General features: G+C 39.1%; 1 protein-coding gene and 1 long non-coding RNA gene across 2 annotated transcripts; one reads left to right on the top strand and one right to left on the bottom strand.

Annotated features, from left to right (window-relative positions):
- Window positions 1-920: 920 nt before the first annotated feature.
- Window positions 921-7,625, bottom strand: LOC141647974 (uncharacterized). The gene is made up of 15 exons (XM_074456374.1): window positions 7,476-7,625; window positions 7,305-7,384; window positions 6,750-6,844; window positions 6,403-6,563; window positions 6,154-6,305; window positions 5,916-6,034; window positions 4,421-4,584; window positions 4,172-4,246; window positions 3,833-3,895; window positions 3,579-3,716; window positions 3,194-3,349; window positions 2,610-2,662; window positions 2,222-2,400; window positions 2,030-2,121; window positions 921-1,434 (listed from the first exon to the last, which is right to left on the bottom strand). The coding sequence occupies exons 1-14, from the start codon at window positions 7,540-7,542 to the stop codon at window positions 2,061-2,063; spliced, it is 1,563 nt and encodes a 520-aa protein (XP_074312475.1). The 5' UTR covers window positions 7,543-7,625; the 3' UTR covers window positions 921-1,434; window positions 2,030-2,060.
- Window positions 7,626-9,608: 1,983 nt separating this feature from the next.
- Window positions 9,609-16,801, top strand: LOC141646264 (uncharacterized). The gene is made up of 3 exons (XR_012545470.1): window positions 9,609-9,755; window positions 9,880-9,947; window positions 15,604-16,801. It is a non-coding gene; the product is annotated as an uncharacterized LOC141646264 (long non-coding RNA).
- Window positions 16,802-18,159: the final 1,358 nt, after the last annotated feature.

The raw sequence follows: 18,159 nt of genomic DNA, 5'->3' as shown, positions 1-18,159 counted from the left end.
TCTGGGTAAGTCTGAGGGTGCTACTACTAGATTGATTAAATTTTTGGGTACCTTGTGGTGCTTATGGGTGGTTCGAAATAGGGTGGTCTTTCAGGACACTACTTTCCATCCTCAGATGTTCTATGGTATATGTCGAAGTACGGTGGATATTGTGCTAAAGGCACGGGAGGAGGGGGATAATGTACGGGGCGTGGATAGGGTTGTTGGGGGCACGTTGAATTGCTCGCCCATAGAACCGAGGGATGGTCAGCCCTTTTACGTGGTTGGTGCGGCCTCGTCATGTGCTCCCATAAAGGTTATGGTCGATGCGGGGTGGAAATCGGTTAAGGAGGCTGCTATTGGATGGGTGGTGATCGCGGAGGATGGAACCACTCTTTTCAGTAGAGGTATCAAAATCAAGGCACAATCCGCGATGCAAGCAGAAGCTCTAGGTCTGAAGGATGTGTTGATTTGGGCAAGGGATCAAGGGATTCGACACTTAGACGTTTCAACGGATTGTCTGAAGCTGCTACTCCAAATAACCGGAAGGGAAATGATACACCACCTTACAAAGGGGATTCTAGATGATATGGGCGCGTTATTTTCGATGTTTCATTGTTTAAGATTTTTTTTTGTTCCTAGACGTTTTAATAGGTCCGCTCATGACCTTGCTAAGAAGGTCATGAGAGGGGCGTAGATTGTTAACCTTTTTGTATTACGACCAAAAAAAAAAAAAAAAAAAAAAAAAAAAAAAAACAAAACAAACTTGTAATTGTGCTTAATGATATTACTTACATTTCACCCAAAAAAAATAATAACTCGATTTAAATGCATAAAATTTTCATGATAAGTTGTCCAATGAAATTGGATTTTTGTACGAAGAGTACTAGTAAATAATATTGGAGTTTGTAAATGATTGACATTAAAAACTAGGGAAGAGTAATAGTGATTAGGAAGTAGAAATTAGGTAAAATCAAGTTGCATATTAATTAATGCTGACAAGAGAAACAAGGACACAAGGTACGCGTTCTTTCAGGAAATAAACAATAAAACTGAACAAGTTACGCCATCAGTGGGGACCGAACCCCAGTCGTTTGTTTGAAAGATAACACTACAACCATCTCCACAATCCTCTAATCCTGTCATCTTAGTTTGCTTAATGCTACTTGACAATTTATCTCGGGCTACAGCCCAAGTCGCCAACGGCTGGTTCCGCCCCTGATAAGTTCTCTTTTTTTTTTGGTTCATTCTGTGAAAAACTCGACCTTTCCCTCAATTTTAGGGAAATAATACAAGTACACTTGAGGTGTCATACAAAAGGTCACCAATTGACCTAGTTGATATCATAGAAATGGCTCAATATTTGATCCGTCGGAATCTTTCTTGCCGTGGTAACACCTCGTACAGAAGCCGTCTCATGGGTTGGTGGCTATCGATGAAAGACGAGGGGCCGACCTGTGAGAGTTGTACACATTATGTTTTATGGGAAACATTGGATAGGAAACCGATCAATTGAGGTATTGAAAATTGTAAGCAAATACGATAAACGCCTGATAAACTATGCTATGGGTGTCGTACATGTTTTCATTTTGTGAAAACAAAATCACATTTTCCGACTAGGATGTCAGGAGTGTCATGTCAACATGCAGCATGTGACCAATGTGTGTCCATGTGAGGTTTTCCGAGATGTGTGTGATAGTCAAAAATAAACTCGTTGTTTCTGATCGACTAGCAAATTATATGATATTTTCTACTTGTTAGGTCGGAAAAAGCATAGCAACTGCACTGCACGTGCAAAAAAGAGCATTCCATACTACCGCCTTGAGGTACTAAATGCAAATTAATGGGTCGACTCCTCCTAACTTAGGTCTTTTCAATTGGAGGAGTCGAGAATTGACCCGTGGACCACTCGCTTAAGAGATAAGCCACCCACATGAACTAACTTCGATCAGCAGGCAAGTGTTGAATAAAATCAGAGGTCGGTTGTCTGTAACTGAAGGAGAATTTGACAAAGGAAATGCGCACGCGAAGGAGGAAGAGAAGAAGATACCTTCAGTGATGTGAGAAGAGGATAGTCCCATCTAGTCGGCATGATGGCGAACACGGATCAATTTGTTGATGAAACCTCGCTCCCGGTAGTAACTACCGAAACAAAAAGAAGATCAAGTATTACGTCTGTAAAAAATTATCTGAACCTCAGTTAAACAGTACAGTATAGGATGGAGAGGGAAACAAGACTTACATGATAACAGCGGAAAAACAGAAGCAAGTAAATCCAACAGAAAAGTGAACTAAAAATGAAATCCAAAAGCTGTCTTTGTCCAGAAATATCTTTTCGGATATGAGAGTGACAGCTCCTGAAATTATCAATACCACCCAACCTGAGGGTAAACAGCTTCGAAACGAAAACGAGGATGAATCCTGTAGGCACTAGCATATCAAACTCAGAAAACCGTATAACATCCCTACTTTAATGAGCTTTGGCGATAAGAAAAGTAATGAGTCTTGTACGGAGTATGAGACAATCTTACGTGTGTGATATGTTCAAATCCTTGTGCACGCCTCATTTAAGTTTAGGCACTAACGTTAGACTGTCTCATATAAGTTTTTGTGAAGAAAGGAAGTCAAACCTTGAAGTAACGCTTAATAAAAACTGCTGAATAAATTATCCTCAGTGCCATATCTTTACTATTGTCAAGGAAACAGAGGTTGGAAATTCTCAACACGACACCAATGCAGAAGGCCATTACAAGAAGGCCATTACAACCAGCAAGAGTGAGGGTAAAAGAGAGAACTCGATCAAGTTACATTAAATTATCTGGAATGATTTTCTGAAATAAACTACACACAGCATTTAACCAGAATTTTTTTTGAAATAAACTAGCAGTCTAAGAACAATTAAAAGAAATATCTGGTATGACTTCTTTAGTTGAAACTTGAAAATATGAATTGACACGTAAATAGACGTTCTTATGTATAAAAAGCCAAATAAATTAGCCAAAATCGATAAAATAACATTTGGCAAAATGGTTGTCTAAAATGATGGAGCATAAACGATTAAAAGAAATATCTAGTAGGACTTCTTTAGTTGGAAATATGAATTGACACGTAAATAGATGCTCTTATGCATAAAGCCAAAGAAATTGGCCAAAATCGATAAAAATAATATTTGGCAAAACGATTGTAAAAAAAGATGGAACATAAACAAGGATACTTGTAGAATTTGCTATTATTAAACCGATGGCCCCAGCTGATCGAACAAGCAGGATATTCAGCAAAATATATATCAGTGAAAAGACAAGTAGCGAATCATTAGAGCGCTTCAATTGGCTCTCATCAGCAACAGCATGCAGGAAAGCTTCCGATGTTCCTGATGCAACCCAAAAATTGAAAAATATATGTTAATGAAATCTGTATGTGGATTCTTACAGAGGGGGGTCCGCGAATGTTTATACACCGTAGTAATTAACATAGTAGGTCCATTCGTTTGTATTTGAGCCGAGAAGCGTGAGAATGAGAAGTAATTGAAGTTAAAAGAAAGTTTAAAAAGTAATTGAAGCAATATGGTCATTTTTAAATACTTGAAAAATATCATTTACCATTCATAGCAAGAAGCATAACATACAAGCAATAGTATTTCAGAGCAGGTGAAGCTTCGCCATCACTCCACTTCTGGCCATACATCAATCTAATGAGTGAATAAGAATAGCTTGGTCCAAAAGCCACAACAATAAGACCTACAACAATCAACAACACAAATAGTGTCAAATAAATAAATTCAGTCATCTAGTCCGAGTTACATATTAAGGTGGGGTGAAATAGATCTATGACGTAACAAGATGGGAAGATGTACCAATTAACAGCACAAGCTTCAGGGCTTCTGTTAGGCGCTGTTTCCTTCTGTCTACAGATTCTTCTGCAATGTCAAAGGCGGCATTTTATAGTATCATTAAAGTAAAATAATATCTAGTACTCTAGTTATGCATGGTGGTGCAATACATATAGCAAACCTTTGATTGCTATCTTTTGACGATGAATTAAGGATGGTTTTTCAGTGAGAACTAAGAGATTCAAATACAAATGCAGATCGATCCTAAAGAGCGGATACAATGCATGACATCAAGAGCGATTGAGTATTTACGAAACATTTTGTGGAATTGACAAGAAGACTTGAAAAGAGAAAGTATATAACCTGAAGCAGACCTTGCAAATGTCACATACGAACTTTCTTCAAAAGGTAGAAATACCATTCTCACCACCAAGCTCCCTGAGATGTATATGTTGACAGCATAAGCAAATAAGCGCTTAACATCGATCTACTGTTTCAATCTAAAGATGTCTTGAATTCTGAACATTAGGATATAGTTTTAAGTCTTTCAATTGTTCAGAATTCTTTATACTAGACAGAGAGACAAGTATCACGTTTTGGAAGATAAATCACCTAATTTGTCGATTAGACCATACACAGCCTGGTTATACGGAGTGTCGAACCACACAAGGACCATTTTTTCTCCTTCTTGAAGAACCAATTTACGGAATGACTGAAAGGTAAACAGCGTACACATCTTGAACAGTGGCTTATCGTACGTTATTATGTCACCTCCTCTGAGAGAAATGATAAAAAAAAAGTCATAACACAACACGAAACTGTGAAAGAGAAACACCCTAACAGCAGTAGAAACAGAAGTCAGCACCACTCAGCGAAGCCACCAAACGGTATCATGAAACGCACAAATGTCGTATACCCTGACAACACCATGCTTCCACTTTGTTACTAATAAATGAATATGTAATGTTGAAGTCTGAGCCAGTAGCGGAAGCAGGATTTACGATTAGGGGGCGGAAAGGTACAAGGGGGGCGAACAAGTAATGCCATAAGGCAAGCTCGTAAAAAATTCAAAAATTTGAACTAAGACTTTCGCATTTTTCATTATTCAGCAGGGGCGCTGCCACTGGTCTTAGCCATACATGATCAAATATTTAATTTCACTAAGAATTTAAGAAATGAGGTGATTAGGGCAAAGATGAAAGTGGCGCCAATAGTGGACAAAATGATGGAAAACCGACTAAGATGGTTTGGCCATGTGAGAAGGAGACCTACAGACGCACCAGTTAGGAGGCTGGAGACTTGGGGAACAGAAAAGGTTGCTAGGGGTAGAGGGAGACCAAAACAGACATGGCTGATACAGCACGATATGAGATTTCTCAGGCTTCATGAGGGAATGGTGACAGAGAGAGCACAATGGAGGGCAATGATACATGTGGATTGTTAGTATTTGACGTTATTTGATATATTTAATGTTTTTATTTAATTTTTAAAATTTATTTGTTCTTTTCGGATTTATTACACCTTTTTACCAACAACTTTCTTATATATTAATACTTGGTTCACTTTTAAGGTATTCCGGACCCTTAAGTTTTACTTCGGTTTTCAAAATCGTTTTAATCTTTATTCTCGATTTAAATTTTAAGTTTTTATAAAAGAAATCCGGGCCTCGATTTTAAAACCTATAAGTTTATCTGGCTTTTGTATTACGTTTCACTCCCCTTTTGTTTTTCACTTTTTTTTTTCTATTTTTTCGCATTTTTGAGGTGTGCGTTCACTCATGGACCATTCTAAAGGATGATTCGTGTCAGCCGACCCCAAATCATTTTGGGATTAAGGCTCTGATGTTGTCGTTGTTGTAAGAATTTAAGAAATACTCCCTCCTATTCTCAATAATTTTCCCCTTTTCCTTTTTCGGATTATTCAGGTTATCTTCCATATTTATCTTTTTGGGAAGTTTTGTGTGGTCCAAAGTTAATTATATGTGGGCCAGTGTGTTTGTGTGGTCCATATTCACTCCCTTAATCCTTGTGCCAAAAGGAAGGGGGGAAGTTATCGAGATTTGAGAATAGGAGGGAGTATCTCATATAGACTGCATAGTATAGTCTACCTGAAAGGGAAGAGCTGTGAACCTCGGAATCCATGAAGGAAAAGAAAGTAGCCCCAATAACCTAAGAAAATGCAACCTCCATACGATGCTTGTGACAATCCAAACACGATAGCATTTTGCTGCACGAGAATAGAAAAACTAATCTCAAGTAATAAAGAAAAAAAAAGATAAGATATCAAAGTAGAAAACAGTAGCACAATTCAGAAGACGGGCATCTAGCTTGCTATCCACAGCTTACCAAGCCACCTTTCCTAGCAATGAGCGCATAAGTGGTTAGACAACGAGCAAGCGTTGCTGTGCTTTCAACTACCATCCGAAGCTTGAGACAAAACAAATACTGAGCAAGTATGTACAATGGTTCTGCCAAAAGCTCCAATAAGCATGCAAAGCCTGCAACGCTAACAAGTAACAGATCAAGCAATAAGACAACAATCCGACATAAAATTCTTCACAAGATCTTCATCCCCTACAACAAGTAAGAGCTTACCGTTTATTAATATAGCCTGACCATAGGAGCTAGAAAAGCTCAGCTCTTGCCACCAGAAGATGGTTGTGCAAGCTATCACAGTAATAACCATACCGAGAGGAAGAGATAGCCAAGCCACTTTCATTAACTTAGCTGCATTTTCTCCATTTGTGTCATTTTCACTGCAGTACAAGTAAAAAGAAGACTCGACTATCACTGATTTTTCATGATTCATTTTTCACTACAACGGAAACCTGAGATAACCCGACCAAGCATTTAACATAACAATGCAAAGAATTTGCAGTGTACCCCAATTTGATAATGTAAACCCAATAAACAAGCCAAAAAAAGAGAGTGATAAAAAATACCATTTGAACTCAGCACGCATACACGCACGCCGAAATCCTTCACGACTGAGAAACAGTACGCAGGTAACAAATAGATGGAATTGCACTGCATAAATCTGCAACCCAACAGTCAAAAAGTCATTCAACCATCAAAACTATTCACAACAGATAAGACGGATTTAAATCATCATCATCAAAATATTTGCAACAAAGCTCCTTATTAGAGAATGTCTATCAAACCATCCACCAATCATGTGCTACAAAAACTCTTCTGTAAGGCGGTTTTACACTAAATTAGCTTTATCAATACATTTCCAGGATTCCAAGTTTATTCAACCACAGCCCACAATTCAGAGTGCCTCAATGGCTCCTACAAATAGCGGGGTAAGGGGGGTCGAATGTACTTAGCCTTCCCTCCTTGTGTTCGAAGGACCGCTACTTCGACACCCAAAATATCAATCTTTTTAACTTCAACAATCTACAAATCCTTACAATGTAGCTAAAATTACAACTACAAAGATCAAATTACAAAAAAGAGAACTTTATTGAAAATTTAACAGTAAATAAATGACGTACAGCATAATCAGCTTCAGTAAGATGCCTAACAATCCAAGAATTGAAGATAAAGGGAATTCCTCTAGATAAAAACTGGGTTGCTGCATAGCAAATCAAAATTAAATTAGTAGAACAAATTGGGTTACTGAAGTTTTGCAAAAGGATTGGAAATTTGATGAGGTAATGACAAACCCATAAGGTATTTGAATGTACGAGAAAGATTGGTTCGATCACCGCCATTGTTGCTCGAAGTTTGCATCTTTCTCCTCTGTGTTTGGGAGTGGATGTTGATCGTGCGTGGGTTCGATCTGTTGGCTAAAAGACTCGGGAGTGGCTAGACTATGAGTCTATGACTACTATGAGTGTTCTTCTAAACACAAAATCTCATTAAAGACGGACGATATCCGTCACAAACTTGATATTGTTTTCTCTCATAAAATGTCCATTGAGAGCTGAGTGGGAAGCACATGGGGGTGTCCCACCTTGTCTCCTCTCCCTTTTTGTGAAAGGTCACAAGCTTGTGACGGTAGCCCGTCACAAGCAAGACTAGCTGTCACTACTAAAGTGTTCTTTTAAATAGGGTTATTCTCATTGATACCAACGAGTTATCGACTTCTCTCACTAGTACTCTCGCCATAATTATTTTCCGTCCAATGCTTCCGTTTGATCTATGACTCAGTTGCTGAGTGTCCCAAAATCCACTCTAAAGCTCAGTGTATATAACATTTTTCTTTGGCAATTTGGCAATGGCCATAACATTCACAAAATCTCATTGAAGACGGCACGTATTTGTCACTTTGGAGTGACGGATACCATTTTCTCTCACAAATGACCCAAATAGAGGAGAGAGGGAAGCACATGGGGTGCCCCCACCTTGTCTCCCCTATTCGTTTTGTAAATGGCATTACCCGTCACTTACTCCGACCCGTCTTCAGCAAGACTAACTGAATAACATTTTATTTTTGACTTTCTATACTCCATTTGATTCTCGCAACACTGGGCTATGGACTGTATGGAGTACTAGATTAGACCATCCACAACCATGAGCCTTTCTCTTCCTCATCCCACTCTCTCTTATCACTTCTTACTTATCCACCTCATTATTCCTCAACTTTTCAATTTTACACCTTCAACAATAATTTACACCTAATCCTCATCCCACCCTTTTTCATCATTTATCTCATAAAAAAATTATTCCAAATATTATCAATATTGATTTCTATTTGTAGAGAAAAAAGAGCTGAACATTTTTATATAATTTTCACAATTTATACTTACTAATTTAGTAATCAAAAATATAGAAAAAGAAAAAAAAATCCACACATTATCTCTCTACTGTTACCTCACAACTCCTCCCTCTCACATAAATTCAGATGGAGCTCACCCACACTACGCGTTGTCTTCCGCGGTAAATAGTTGAGCGTTCTTTTCCTCAATAAAAACAAGCAGTAGTGAGGATACATATTCATGATTGGAGAGCTCAAAATTCTATTCCTCAATTTCTCGCTGTATGTATTACGCATGGTTGGACATGCTCTTAGTGCTCAACACTTCATTTTATTTTATTCACTAAACTTTTCATCTCATTATCGCAACAATAACTCAATTTCTCTTATTCAAATTTGTTTTACATCTTCTAACTTTTTAATCACTTGTCCCATTATAATTTTTCCATATTTAAATTTTCAATTTCTATGAGTTTTCTTTGTTGAGTTTAACATAAATCGCTAGTGTAATTCTACGGATTTATGAGTTGTTGGGTACTCTATCGAGTAGGGCTTACTCTGTCGAGTAAGTTAGTTTTGCATTCTCGAGAGTATTCTGTCTGATGGATACTCGATCGAGTGAGGGCAACTCGATCGAGTAGGCGGTATTCGATCGAGTACCTCAGTTACTCGATCGAGTAAGTCGGTTTATACGGGTTTTTGCCGTGTTTGATAGCAACACGTGGAAAGGTTATATAAACATTTCCGTCAGTTTCTTTTACCTTTTTACTTTATTCTAAACTTTTTACAAGAGAAAACAAAACAACGTAAGACTATTTACATCAATAACACTGATAATTTGAGTGTTATGAATAAAAAATTAATATTCTGACTTTTTATCACTCCTCCAACTCATAATATTCATACTTACTTTTTCTTACTTCATTCACAACATTGGTGTGACACTCTTATTTCATTATTTTTTATATTTTATCATACCACTTGTCCATTTTTTATTGGCATTTTTCTTGTAACACTCTTACACAAATGTCACATTTTAGTGTTACAGGGCAACATAATGTTGTGATTTTTTCCTTCCAAGCATTTGTTTATTATTACTTTATGGTGATTTTTTTTTTTTGGTCTTTTAGTATCAAATTATTGATAAACATAGTCTAAGATCCTCCTCTCACATTGCTATCAAATCCAAGGGCTAGAGTCGTCGGATTTCGGAGTTCTTTATACCGTTGAGATCGTCGTATTGTGGGTAAGGTCCTTGCACCGTTTTTATGTTGATTCATTAGTTTTGTTTAAACCCTAATTGAGTGATTTGGGGATTGTGGGGAGTATTGTTGATGTTAGATTGTGATTGTATGATTATGTGTTTATAGGAGGTGATTTCGTAGAGGAACGCTTTTGATCCGCTGCTTGTGACTGTTGATCGGTGATTTCATTCCAGGTAGGGTTTCCCTACTCAGTTATTGTGTAAATGATTATAAAATGGTTGTTTGGTTGATTGGCATGATGATTATATCGTAATTTATTTTTGGTATTGTTTTACATTGATATTGTAATTGGTTGTTGTTGATTGTCTATGGTTTGCGAGGTGCGCCCTGTGGGTCAATATCCGTATACTACCCTTTAATTGTAGGACTATAACGCAAATTTCATATGTAATTTTTAGTCATAAAACAAAATAACAAGGAAACGGTAAAGATTAGAAATCAACCTCGGGTCCTTTGATGCACGGCGTAAAGAACAGAAATCAAACGAGATTCCCTCCTAATTGTTGCACCCAAGACCTTGTCCGAGATATGCCCTTGTGCTAGAACGTGTTCTCCGATTGCCTTGCAATATTGGGAGAACTTGTTGTGAGTTTTGTTGGATGAGAGATCCGAGTTCTGAGAGGCACAATTCCCAAAACCCTAGTTTTGTTTCAAATGAATCAGTTAGGTCAAAAGGAGAGAATAGCTCTCCTTTTGTTGAGCTCGGCCAAACCGTGGGTTTGCTTAGGGAGGGAGTGGGCTTTCCACTTCCTCCTTATTAAACTCGTGGTCCGACTCATCTCGCTAAGTGTATATGACGCGATCGATTATAAACTCACATTATCGGTTATCGGAAATTAAGGCATCGCTAATAATACGGGTTAGTTTGAATTATTAATACGTGTCCGACAAAACAAAACGATTGTATAATTATATTCAATATACATTTAATTAAATATAAATTGTTTATATTTAATTTTACGAATTAACCGGTTAATTCGCCTTAGCCCATGATATTTAATCCGTATTAAATATAATATCTCAACATCACATTTTGACTAATTACTAGTCAAATAACTCGGACTAACTGGTTAGTCAATTTTGGCATCTACATAACAGTATTTTCATACTGTCACGTCTCTCAAACGTATCCTATAGGTGTGACTTTTAGGGACCAGTTGATCACCGCCATCTGTATGACAATAACGTCAAACTTATCTAGCAAGCCAACCGTTATTGATAAACGTGGATCAACTGATAATAATACCAAAGTATGCCCTTTGATCCTTTTAGAGGTTTATAAGTCCTTGCACTAACTGTTAAGGACACCAACCCCAACAAGCTCCCACTTGTCCGTACAAGTGTATGTGCAATGACGTTATCCGCACTAACTGGAGGACACAAGCTCCAACAAACTCCCACTTGTCCGTACAAGTGTATGTGCGATAACCGATTCTCATATTCATTTAAAATTTCTCCCACTCAATGTAAAACAATTTGCAGATCTGGATCCACAAAGGTCGTATTTTACAATCGATCTGTATCTAGAGTGGTTTCCCCGACTAGAGAGTAACTTAACTGATAAAAACGAATCCGTATCCGAGCATGGCCATGCATTTCGATTCTGACTCCTCGAGTGGCCCCGAGAAATATCGAGTACACGATAGAGGTGAATATTTCCTTCAACTCGAACTCCTTCCGTTCTAAGCACAGCATGAAATGACCCAGAAAAAAAATCTACTTGGCCCCCTGTTACGGATGACCGTGAGAAAGAAACCAAAGTCACCCAAAATCTGCCTTAGTCTCAAGAGACAGTCGATAGTCAAAAGAATCGACTCTTAGGATCACCATGGAAGTCCTATCCACGACCGGACAACGAATGTTATAAAACATTTAGGACTCCACGTCGATGTCACAATTGTGTCCTACGAAATATCCGTATAAATCGCCTCTGTGATTGGTCACAACCGGTTGACTTATGGCTCGTTGAACCCACCATCAACCAACGTCACAAAATAATTGCCGAGTTATCACTCGGGTGGGCAATTAAGGACTAAAAAGATATGATGTTTGTTCGTTCACTTTGTGGTGTTCAAAATTGTCGTACAATTCCACATGAAAAACAAAATATATATTTATATAAAATATCAAAACGATGATGTTGTATAGAGTACAAAAGCGAATGAATCTAATCCATAAAAGAGTACTACAACTTAGGAACACGTTTAATTCCCATGGAATTTACATGCCCTTCATGCTTATCTTGTCGTAATGGTTTAGTGAGAGGATCTGCTATGTTATCATCAGTAGCAATCTTTTCTATCACTACTTCCTTTTGCTCCACGTAATCTCGGATTAGATGAGCTTTCCGTTGTACATGTCTAGACTTGTTGCTAGACTTTGGCTCCTTAGCTTGGAAGATGGCACCATTATTGTCGCAATAGATGGTGATCGGGTCATTCGAACTAGGCACTACGGATAGCCCATGTAAGAATTGACGCATCCATATCGCTTCCTTTGTAGCTTCGGACGCGGCATAGTACTCGGACTCGATCGTAGAATCTGCATGTAACAGTTTGTTTCGAACTCTTCCACCGATCAGCAGCGCCATTAAGAGTAAAAACGAATCCAGACCGAGATTTCGAGTCATCTCGATCCGTTTGGAAGCTAGCATCTGCAGAATCGGGTTGCGCATAGCTTTTGAGAGCCTCCATAAGTCAATGCCCAATCTTTAGTCCTCCGTAGGTACTTAAGAATGTTCTTGACAGCCAACCAATGTGGTTCACCCGGATGCTTTGTTGGAATCGACTTGTCATACTCAATGCATATGCCACGTCCGGACGTGTGCATATAATGGCATACATGATTGATCCTATAGCCGAAGCATAAGGAATCCGTGTCATGCGCTCTTTCTCTTCCAAAGGTGTCTCGGTGCCCGAGACCGGCTCAAATGCACCCCTGGAGCCATAGGAAGGAACCCCTTCTTGGAGTTAGTCATACTTGAATCTCTCTAGGACTTTGTCTATGTAAGACTCTGATCGAGAGATAACATCCGTCGTGATCTATCTCGATAGATACGGATGCCTAGAATTCTTTGTGCCTCTCCCAGATCTTTCATCCGGAAATGGTTTTTCAACCATACTTTCACCGAAGTTAAGAGAGGTATGTCATTCCCAATCGGGAGTATGTCGTCAACATACAATATTAGGAAGACAATCTTGCTCCCACTCGACTTGATATATAGACATGGTTCCTCGACCGATCGAGTAAATCCATTGTCTTTTATCACTTGGTCGAAGCGATGATTCCAACTCCTTGATGCTTGCTTAAGTCCATAAATGGAACGCTTAAGCTTGCACACTTTCTTAGGATGTGTTGGATCGATGAAACCTTCGGGTTGTACCATGTACAACTCTTCCTCCAAAAAGCCGTTTAAGAAGGCGGTTTTCACGTCCATTTGCCAAATTTCATAGTCATGAAAAGCGGCAATCGCTAAGATAATCCGAATGGAACGCAAAGATGACTACGGGTGCAAAAATCTCATCGTAGTGCAAACCTGGCACTTGGGTGAAGCCTTTAGCAACTAGTCGTGCTTTGTAGATATCTTGTCGACCTTCCACAGAATGCTTTATCTTGTAAAGCCATTTGCATTGAAGGGGACGAACCTTAGCCGGTAAGTCAACAAGATCCCACACGTTGTTCTCATACATGGAGTCCATCTCGGATTGCATGGCCTCAAGCCATAGCTTTGAGTCAGAACTAGTCATGGCACCTTTATAGGTTGCGGGTTCACTACTCGTTAAGAGTAGAACGTCATCTATGTCGTGTTCCTCGACCATACCAATGTATCTGTCCGGAGGAATAGAGACTCTTCCCGACCTCCTAGGTTCCTCAGGAATATTCACCGCAGCCGGGATTGAAGGAACAGGTTCCTCCAATGGTTGCTCGGTGTTTGGTTCTGGAATCTCCGACAGGTCGAAGGTTCTATCACTCTTTGCATTCTCGAGAAATTCCTTCTCTAAGAATGTCGCACTAGCCGCAACAAAAACGCGTTGTTCGGTTGGCGAATAGAAGTAATGACCAAGTGTTCCTTTAGGATAACCTATAAAGTATGTCTTGACCGATCGCGGGCCGAGCTTATCCTCGTGTCTCCACTTGACATAAGCCTCGCAGCCCCAAACCCGTATAAAGGACAAGTTAGGGACCGTTCCCTTCCATAATTCATATGGAGTCTTGTCAACAGCTTTAGACGGACTTCGGTTAACTATTAGAGCGGCTGACATAAGAGCATAACCCCATAATGAATCAGGTAATATCGTGTAACTCATCATGGATCGAACCATATCAAGTAGTGTTCGATTTCTCCGTTCGGACACACCATTCAGCTGAGGTGTTCCAGGTGGAGTTAACTGTAAGGCAATCCCACAGTCTTTGAGGTGTTGATCAAACTCGTGAGAAAGATACTCGCCACCACGATTTGAACGTAGTGTTTTAATCTTTCTACCTAATAGGTTCTGTACCCTATTTTGGTATTCCTTGAATTTCTGAAAGGATTCACTTTTGTGCTTCATTAAGTAGACATAGCCAATTTAGCCAATTAGAACAGAAATCAAACGAGATTCCCTCCTAATTGTTGCACCCAAGACCTTGTCCGAGATATGCCCTTGTGCTAGAACGTGTTCTCCGATTGCCTTGCAATATTGGGAGAACTTGTTGTGAGTTTTGTTGGATGAGAGATCCGAGTTCTGAGAGGCACAATTCCCAAAACCCTAGTTTTGTTTCAAATGAATCAGTTAGGTCAAAAGGAGAGAATAGCTCTCCTTTTGTTGAGCTCGGCCAAACCGTGGGTTTGCTTAGGGAGGGAGTGGGCTTTCCACTTCCTCCTTATTAAACTCGTGGTCCGACTCATCTCGCTAAGTGTATATGACGCGGTCGATTTATAAACTGTTATCGGTTATCGGAAATTAAGGCATCGCTAATAATACGGGTTAGTCAATTATTAATACGTGTCCGACAAAACAGTATTGTATAATTATATTCAATATACATTTAATTAAATATAAATTGTTTATATTTAACTTTACGAATTAACTGGTTAATTCGCCTTAGCCCATGATATTTAATCCGTATTAAATATAATATCTCAACATCACATTTTGACTAATTACTAGTCAAATAACTCGGACTAACTGGTTAGTCAATTTTGGCATCTACATAACAGTATTTTCATACTGTCACGTCTCTCAAACGTATCCTATAGGTGTGACTTTTAGGGACCAGTTGATCACCGCCATCTGTATGACAATAACGTCAAACTTATCTAGCAAGCCAACCGTTATTGATAAACGTGGATCAACTGATAATAATACCAAAGTATGCCCTTTGATCCTTTTAGAGGTTTATAAGTCCTTGTACTAACTGTTAAGGACACCAACCCCAACAAGCTCCCACTTGTCCGTACAAGTGTATGTGCAATGACGTTATCCGCACTAACTGGAGGACACAAGCTCCAACACGCCCTTGGCTGAGTGGAGTCACTTGCGGGAGTGGCTTCACGCCCTTGATTCGCCCCTTGTGGTTCCCGTCACAAGAGGGATGTGCACATTAAGGAACATGGGTTATTCGCTCGATGGAGATGAGCGGGGCTTAGGTGGGAACGACAACGGCCCCCCACTGGCGGAGTGGAATACCTGTTGCGATGGGTATTCTGGCAGGGCTACACACTTTAGTGTGTAGTCAGATGATTGGTGATGTGACGTTATTGGGGAATTATGATTGTGTTTCTGTTGTTGTCTTATCTTATATTGTTTATGCAGTAACTGACCCCGTTAAATGTTTTGAAAACTGTAGTGATCCATTCGGGGATGGTGAGCAGTAGTTTAGCAGGTATGGCTTGGATGCGCGCGGGTTAGCTGGGGATGAGTCACCATGAGTCCGAGTAGTAGACTTCCGCTGTAGTGTCATAATATTTTATTGGGTTATTTAATGAAAATACTCTAAACTATTAGTGGCCTTCTTAAAATACTCCAAACTACAATTTAACTCGTATTATACTCAACTATTACGCCCCTTGACTCTGACTAAAATTGCTTGTTTTTAAACTTGGAGTAGCAGGTTAACTAATATGTGGATTCCACTTTTAATCTTAAAATAATAATTTTACATATCTTGCTCCTCCATCCATTTACATCGACAGTCTGCAACCTACCCTCTCCCTCATCCCCTTCACCAATATCATCTTCATCAACATCACCATTTATTTAATTTCCTCCATATTTCTCTTTTAATTATCTTCCATTAAGTTAATTTTTCCCATTTTTCCTTAAGAGCGTCTTGATTCTAGAAAGATTCATCATCCTCGGGTCATCATCAAGCAATTTGTTTAGTAAAAAGCACATTAAATTACCAAAACCACATTAAATTAGCAAACCCACATCAAAACAACATCTGGACATCTCAAAAATGACTTTGGTTCAGCAATTTTTAATTTAATTTAATTTTCCCTCATTTTACATTTAGTTGCTTGAGAGGTGCAATTAAGTAGGATTGCCTACTGTTCTTTCCATACTTGATGGAGTAAATGACAGCAATTATAATGACAAATTTATACCCTTGATTTCAGTAGCAACAATGAAAAAAGAGACCGGTAAGAACATACGGTTGAAATATTAGGGTTTGGGGAATTATATAATTAGATGATATGCATAAGTTGAGATTGACGAGTAAACCTTGCAAGTGAACAGAATTACAAATTTACGATTTAATAAGGTTGTCCCTGACTCCCTGCTAGTCACCCAACAATGAGAAAAGGGGCTACAATGGCGTTTTTTACAACAAAAGAAGGGTTTAATGTACTTTGGAGGAAGTAACAGGTGAGGAAACCGGCTAAACAAGTAGCTTGTCTACAAGTTCTATTAAAAGGGAATTAAGGTAATAGTTGAGTATAATGTGAGTTAAATTGTAGTTCGGAGTAATTTGAGAAAGACACTAATAGTATAGTGTATTCCCATTAAATAACCCTATTTTATTTACTTAGTTGGATTTTGGTTTTGGAACAGTTGTATCGTATTTCTCTTACAGTTGGTTTGATGTTTTCATTTTAAACTTTATACTTAATTTATGTTTCTTGATGGTCACTTTTGATTACTATGCCTCGAGTAACCGAGATGGTAGCACTCTCATGCCTTAGGTGGTCTTGGCAAGGCACCTTGGTGTATGGAGGTGTTACAAAGTGGTATCAGAGCGACGATTTTGGAACCTGTAACTAATGAACCTAATGAATTTAGAGAGTCAAACTAAAATAAATCCGGGTAGGAGTTGTTAGGAGCTAATGCAAAGGCTTAGGAGACGTCCTAAAGTCGCGAACTCGCCCTACAACTTTGAACCGGTCACTATGGGGTGTCATGGGATCTCTAATTGTTTAATTATTGTTCATATGCATATGATGGTTAAAGTATATGATGGATGTTGTGGTGGAAAGATGAAAGTAAGTGTTGCATGATAATATGAATTGTGGTTAAGCATGTTGTATGATGGAAGCGATTTTATAATGTGGCAATCTTAGTAACATGTGATTAGGAGATGTGATATGTTTATACTAATTTGTTTTTACGAAAATTTATAAAGTTAAAAGCATGCGGGTAGTGAGGTATAGTTAGCATGGCTCGATCGAGTGGGGTGAACTCGATCGAGTGGGCTGAGCTCGATCGAGTGGATATTTTATACGTTGGGCAGTAGCTACTGTTTTGTGCAATTCGATCGAGTAAGGGGAGTACTCGATCAAGTGCCAGGTACTCGACTGAGTACGTATGTGACTCGATCGAGTACGTTTTATGACAGTTCTGGGCAGGTTCTAGAGTTGGGGTACTCGATCGAGTATTTGTTGTTACTCGATCGAGTAAGTTTTGTGTGAGTCATATTTTCTTTGAGCCGTAGGCTATGTGCTTACGATTATCTCCCTTTTATAAGTCAAAGATATGCCGCCAAAGAGATCAGCGTTGTACGTTAGGGCTCAGGAGATGAGTGTTGATGAGATCGCCAAGATGCTTGAACATCAGAACGCACTTACCGAAACCCTCAAGAAGATGGGGAAATATAAGGAGGCCGGGGTAGACTTTGCCAAGATGAGCATTACAATATCTCGCTTTAACCCCACTACATATGTGGGTACAGATGCGCCGATTTTGCTCGACAACTGGCACCGGAAGATGGAGAACATCTTGGGAGTGGTACACTGTCCGGAAGAGTTCAAGGTGGAACAAGCTGCATTCTACCTGCGAGTTGCAGCTGGGGAATGGCGGGATAAGGTAAAGGATAGTGCTTAGATATCTAGATGAGGCAGGGTAAGACTGCAATTTCGTGGTCAGAGTTTAAGAGGGCTATGAGGCAGGAGTTCATTCTGAAGCA

The sequence above is a fragment of the Silene latifolia genome, chromosome 3 (assembly GCF_048544455.1).
Source record: "Silene latifolia isolate original U9 population chromosome 3, ASM4854445v1, whole genome shotgun sequence".
Taxonomy (NCBI): Eukaryota; Viridiplantae; Streptophyta; class Magnoliopsida; order Caryophyllales; family Caryophyllaceae; genus Silene; species Silene latifolia.
This window is presented reverse-complemented; position numbering and strand designations above follow the sequence as displayed.

Coding starts and splice junctions, on each gene's coding strand:
- LOC141647974 (XM_074456374.1), bottom strand. CDS start 7,542: ATGCAAACTTCGAGCAACAATGGCGGTGATCGAACCAATCTTTCTCGT. Junction 3,717..3,832: donor GAAGCTTGTGCTGTTAATTG/GTACATCTTCCC, acceptor TGATTGTTGTAG/GTCTTATTGTTGTGGCTTTT. Junction 2,401..2,609: donor TTATTAAGCGTTACTTCAAG/GTTTGACTTCCT, acceptor TAGTGCCTACAG/GATTCATCCTCGTTTTCGTT.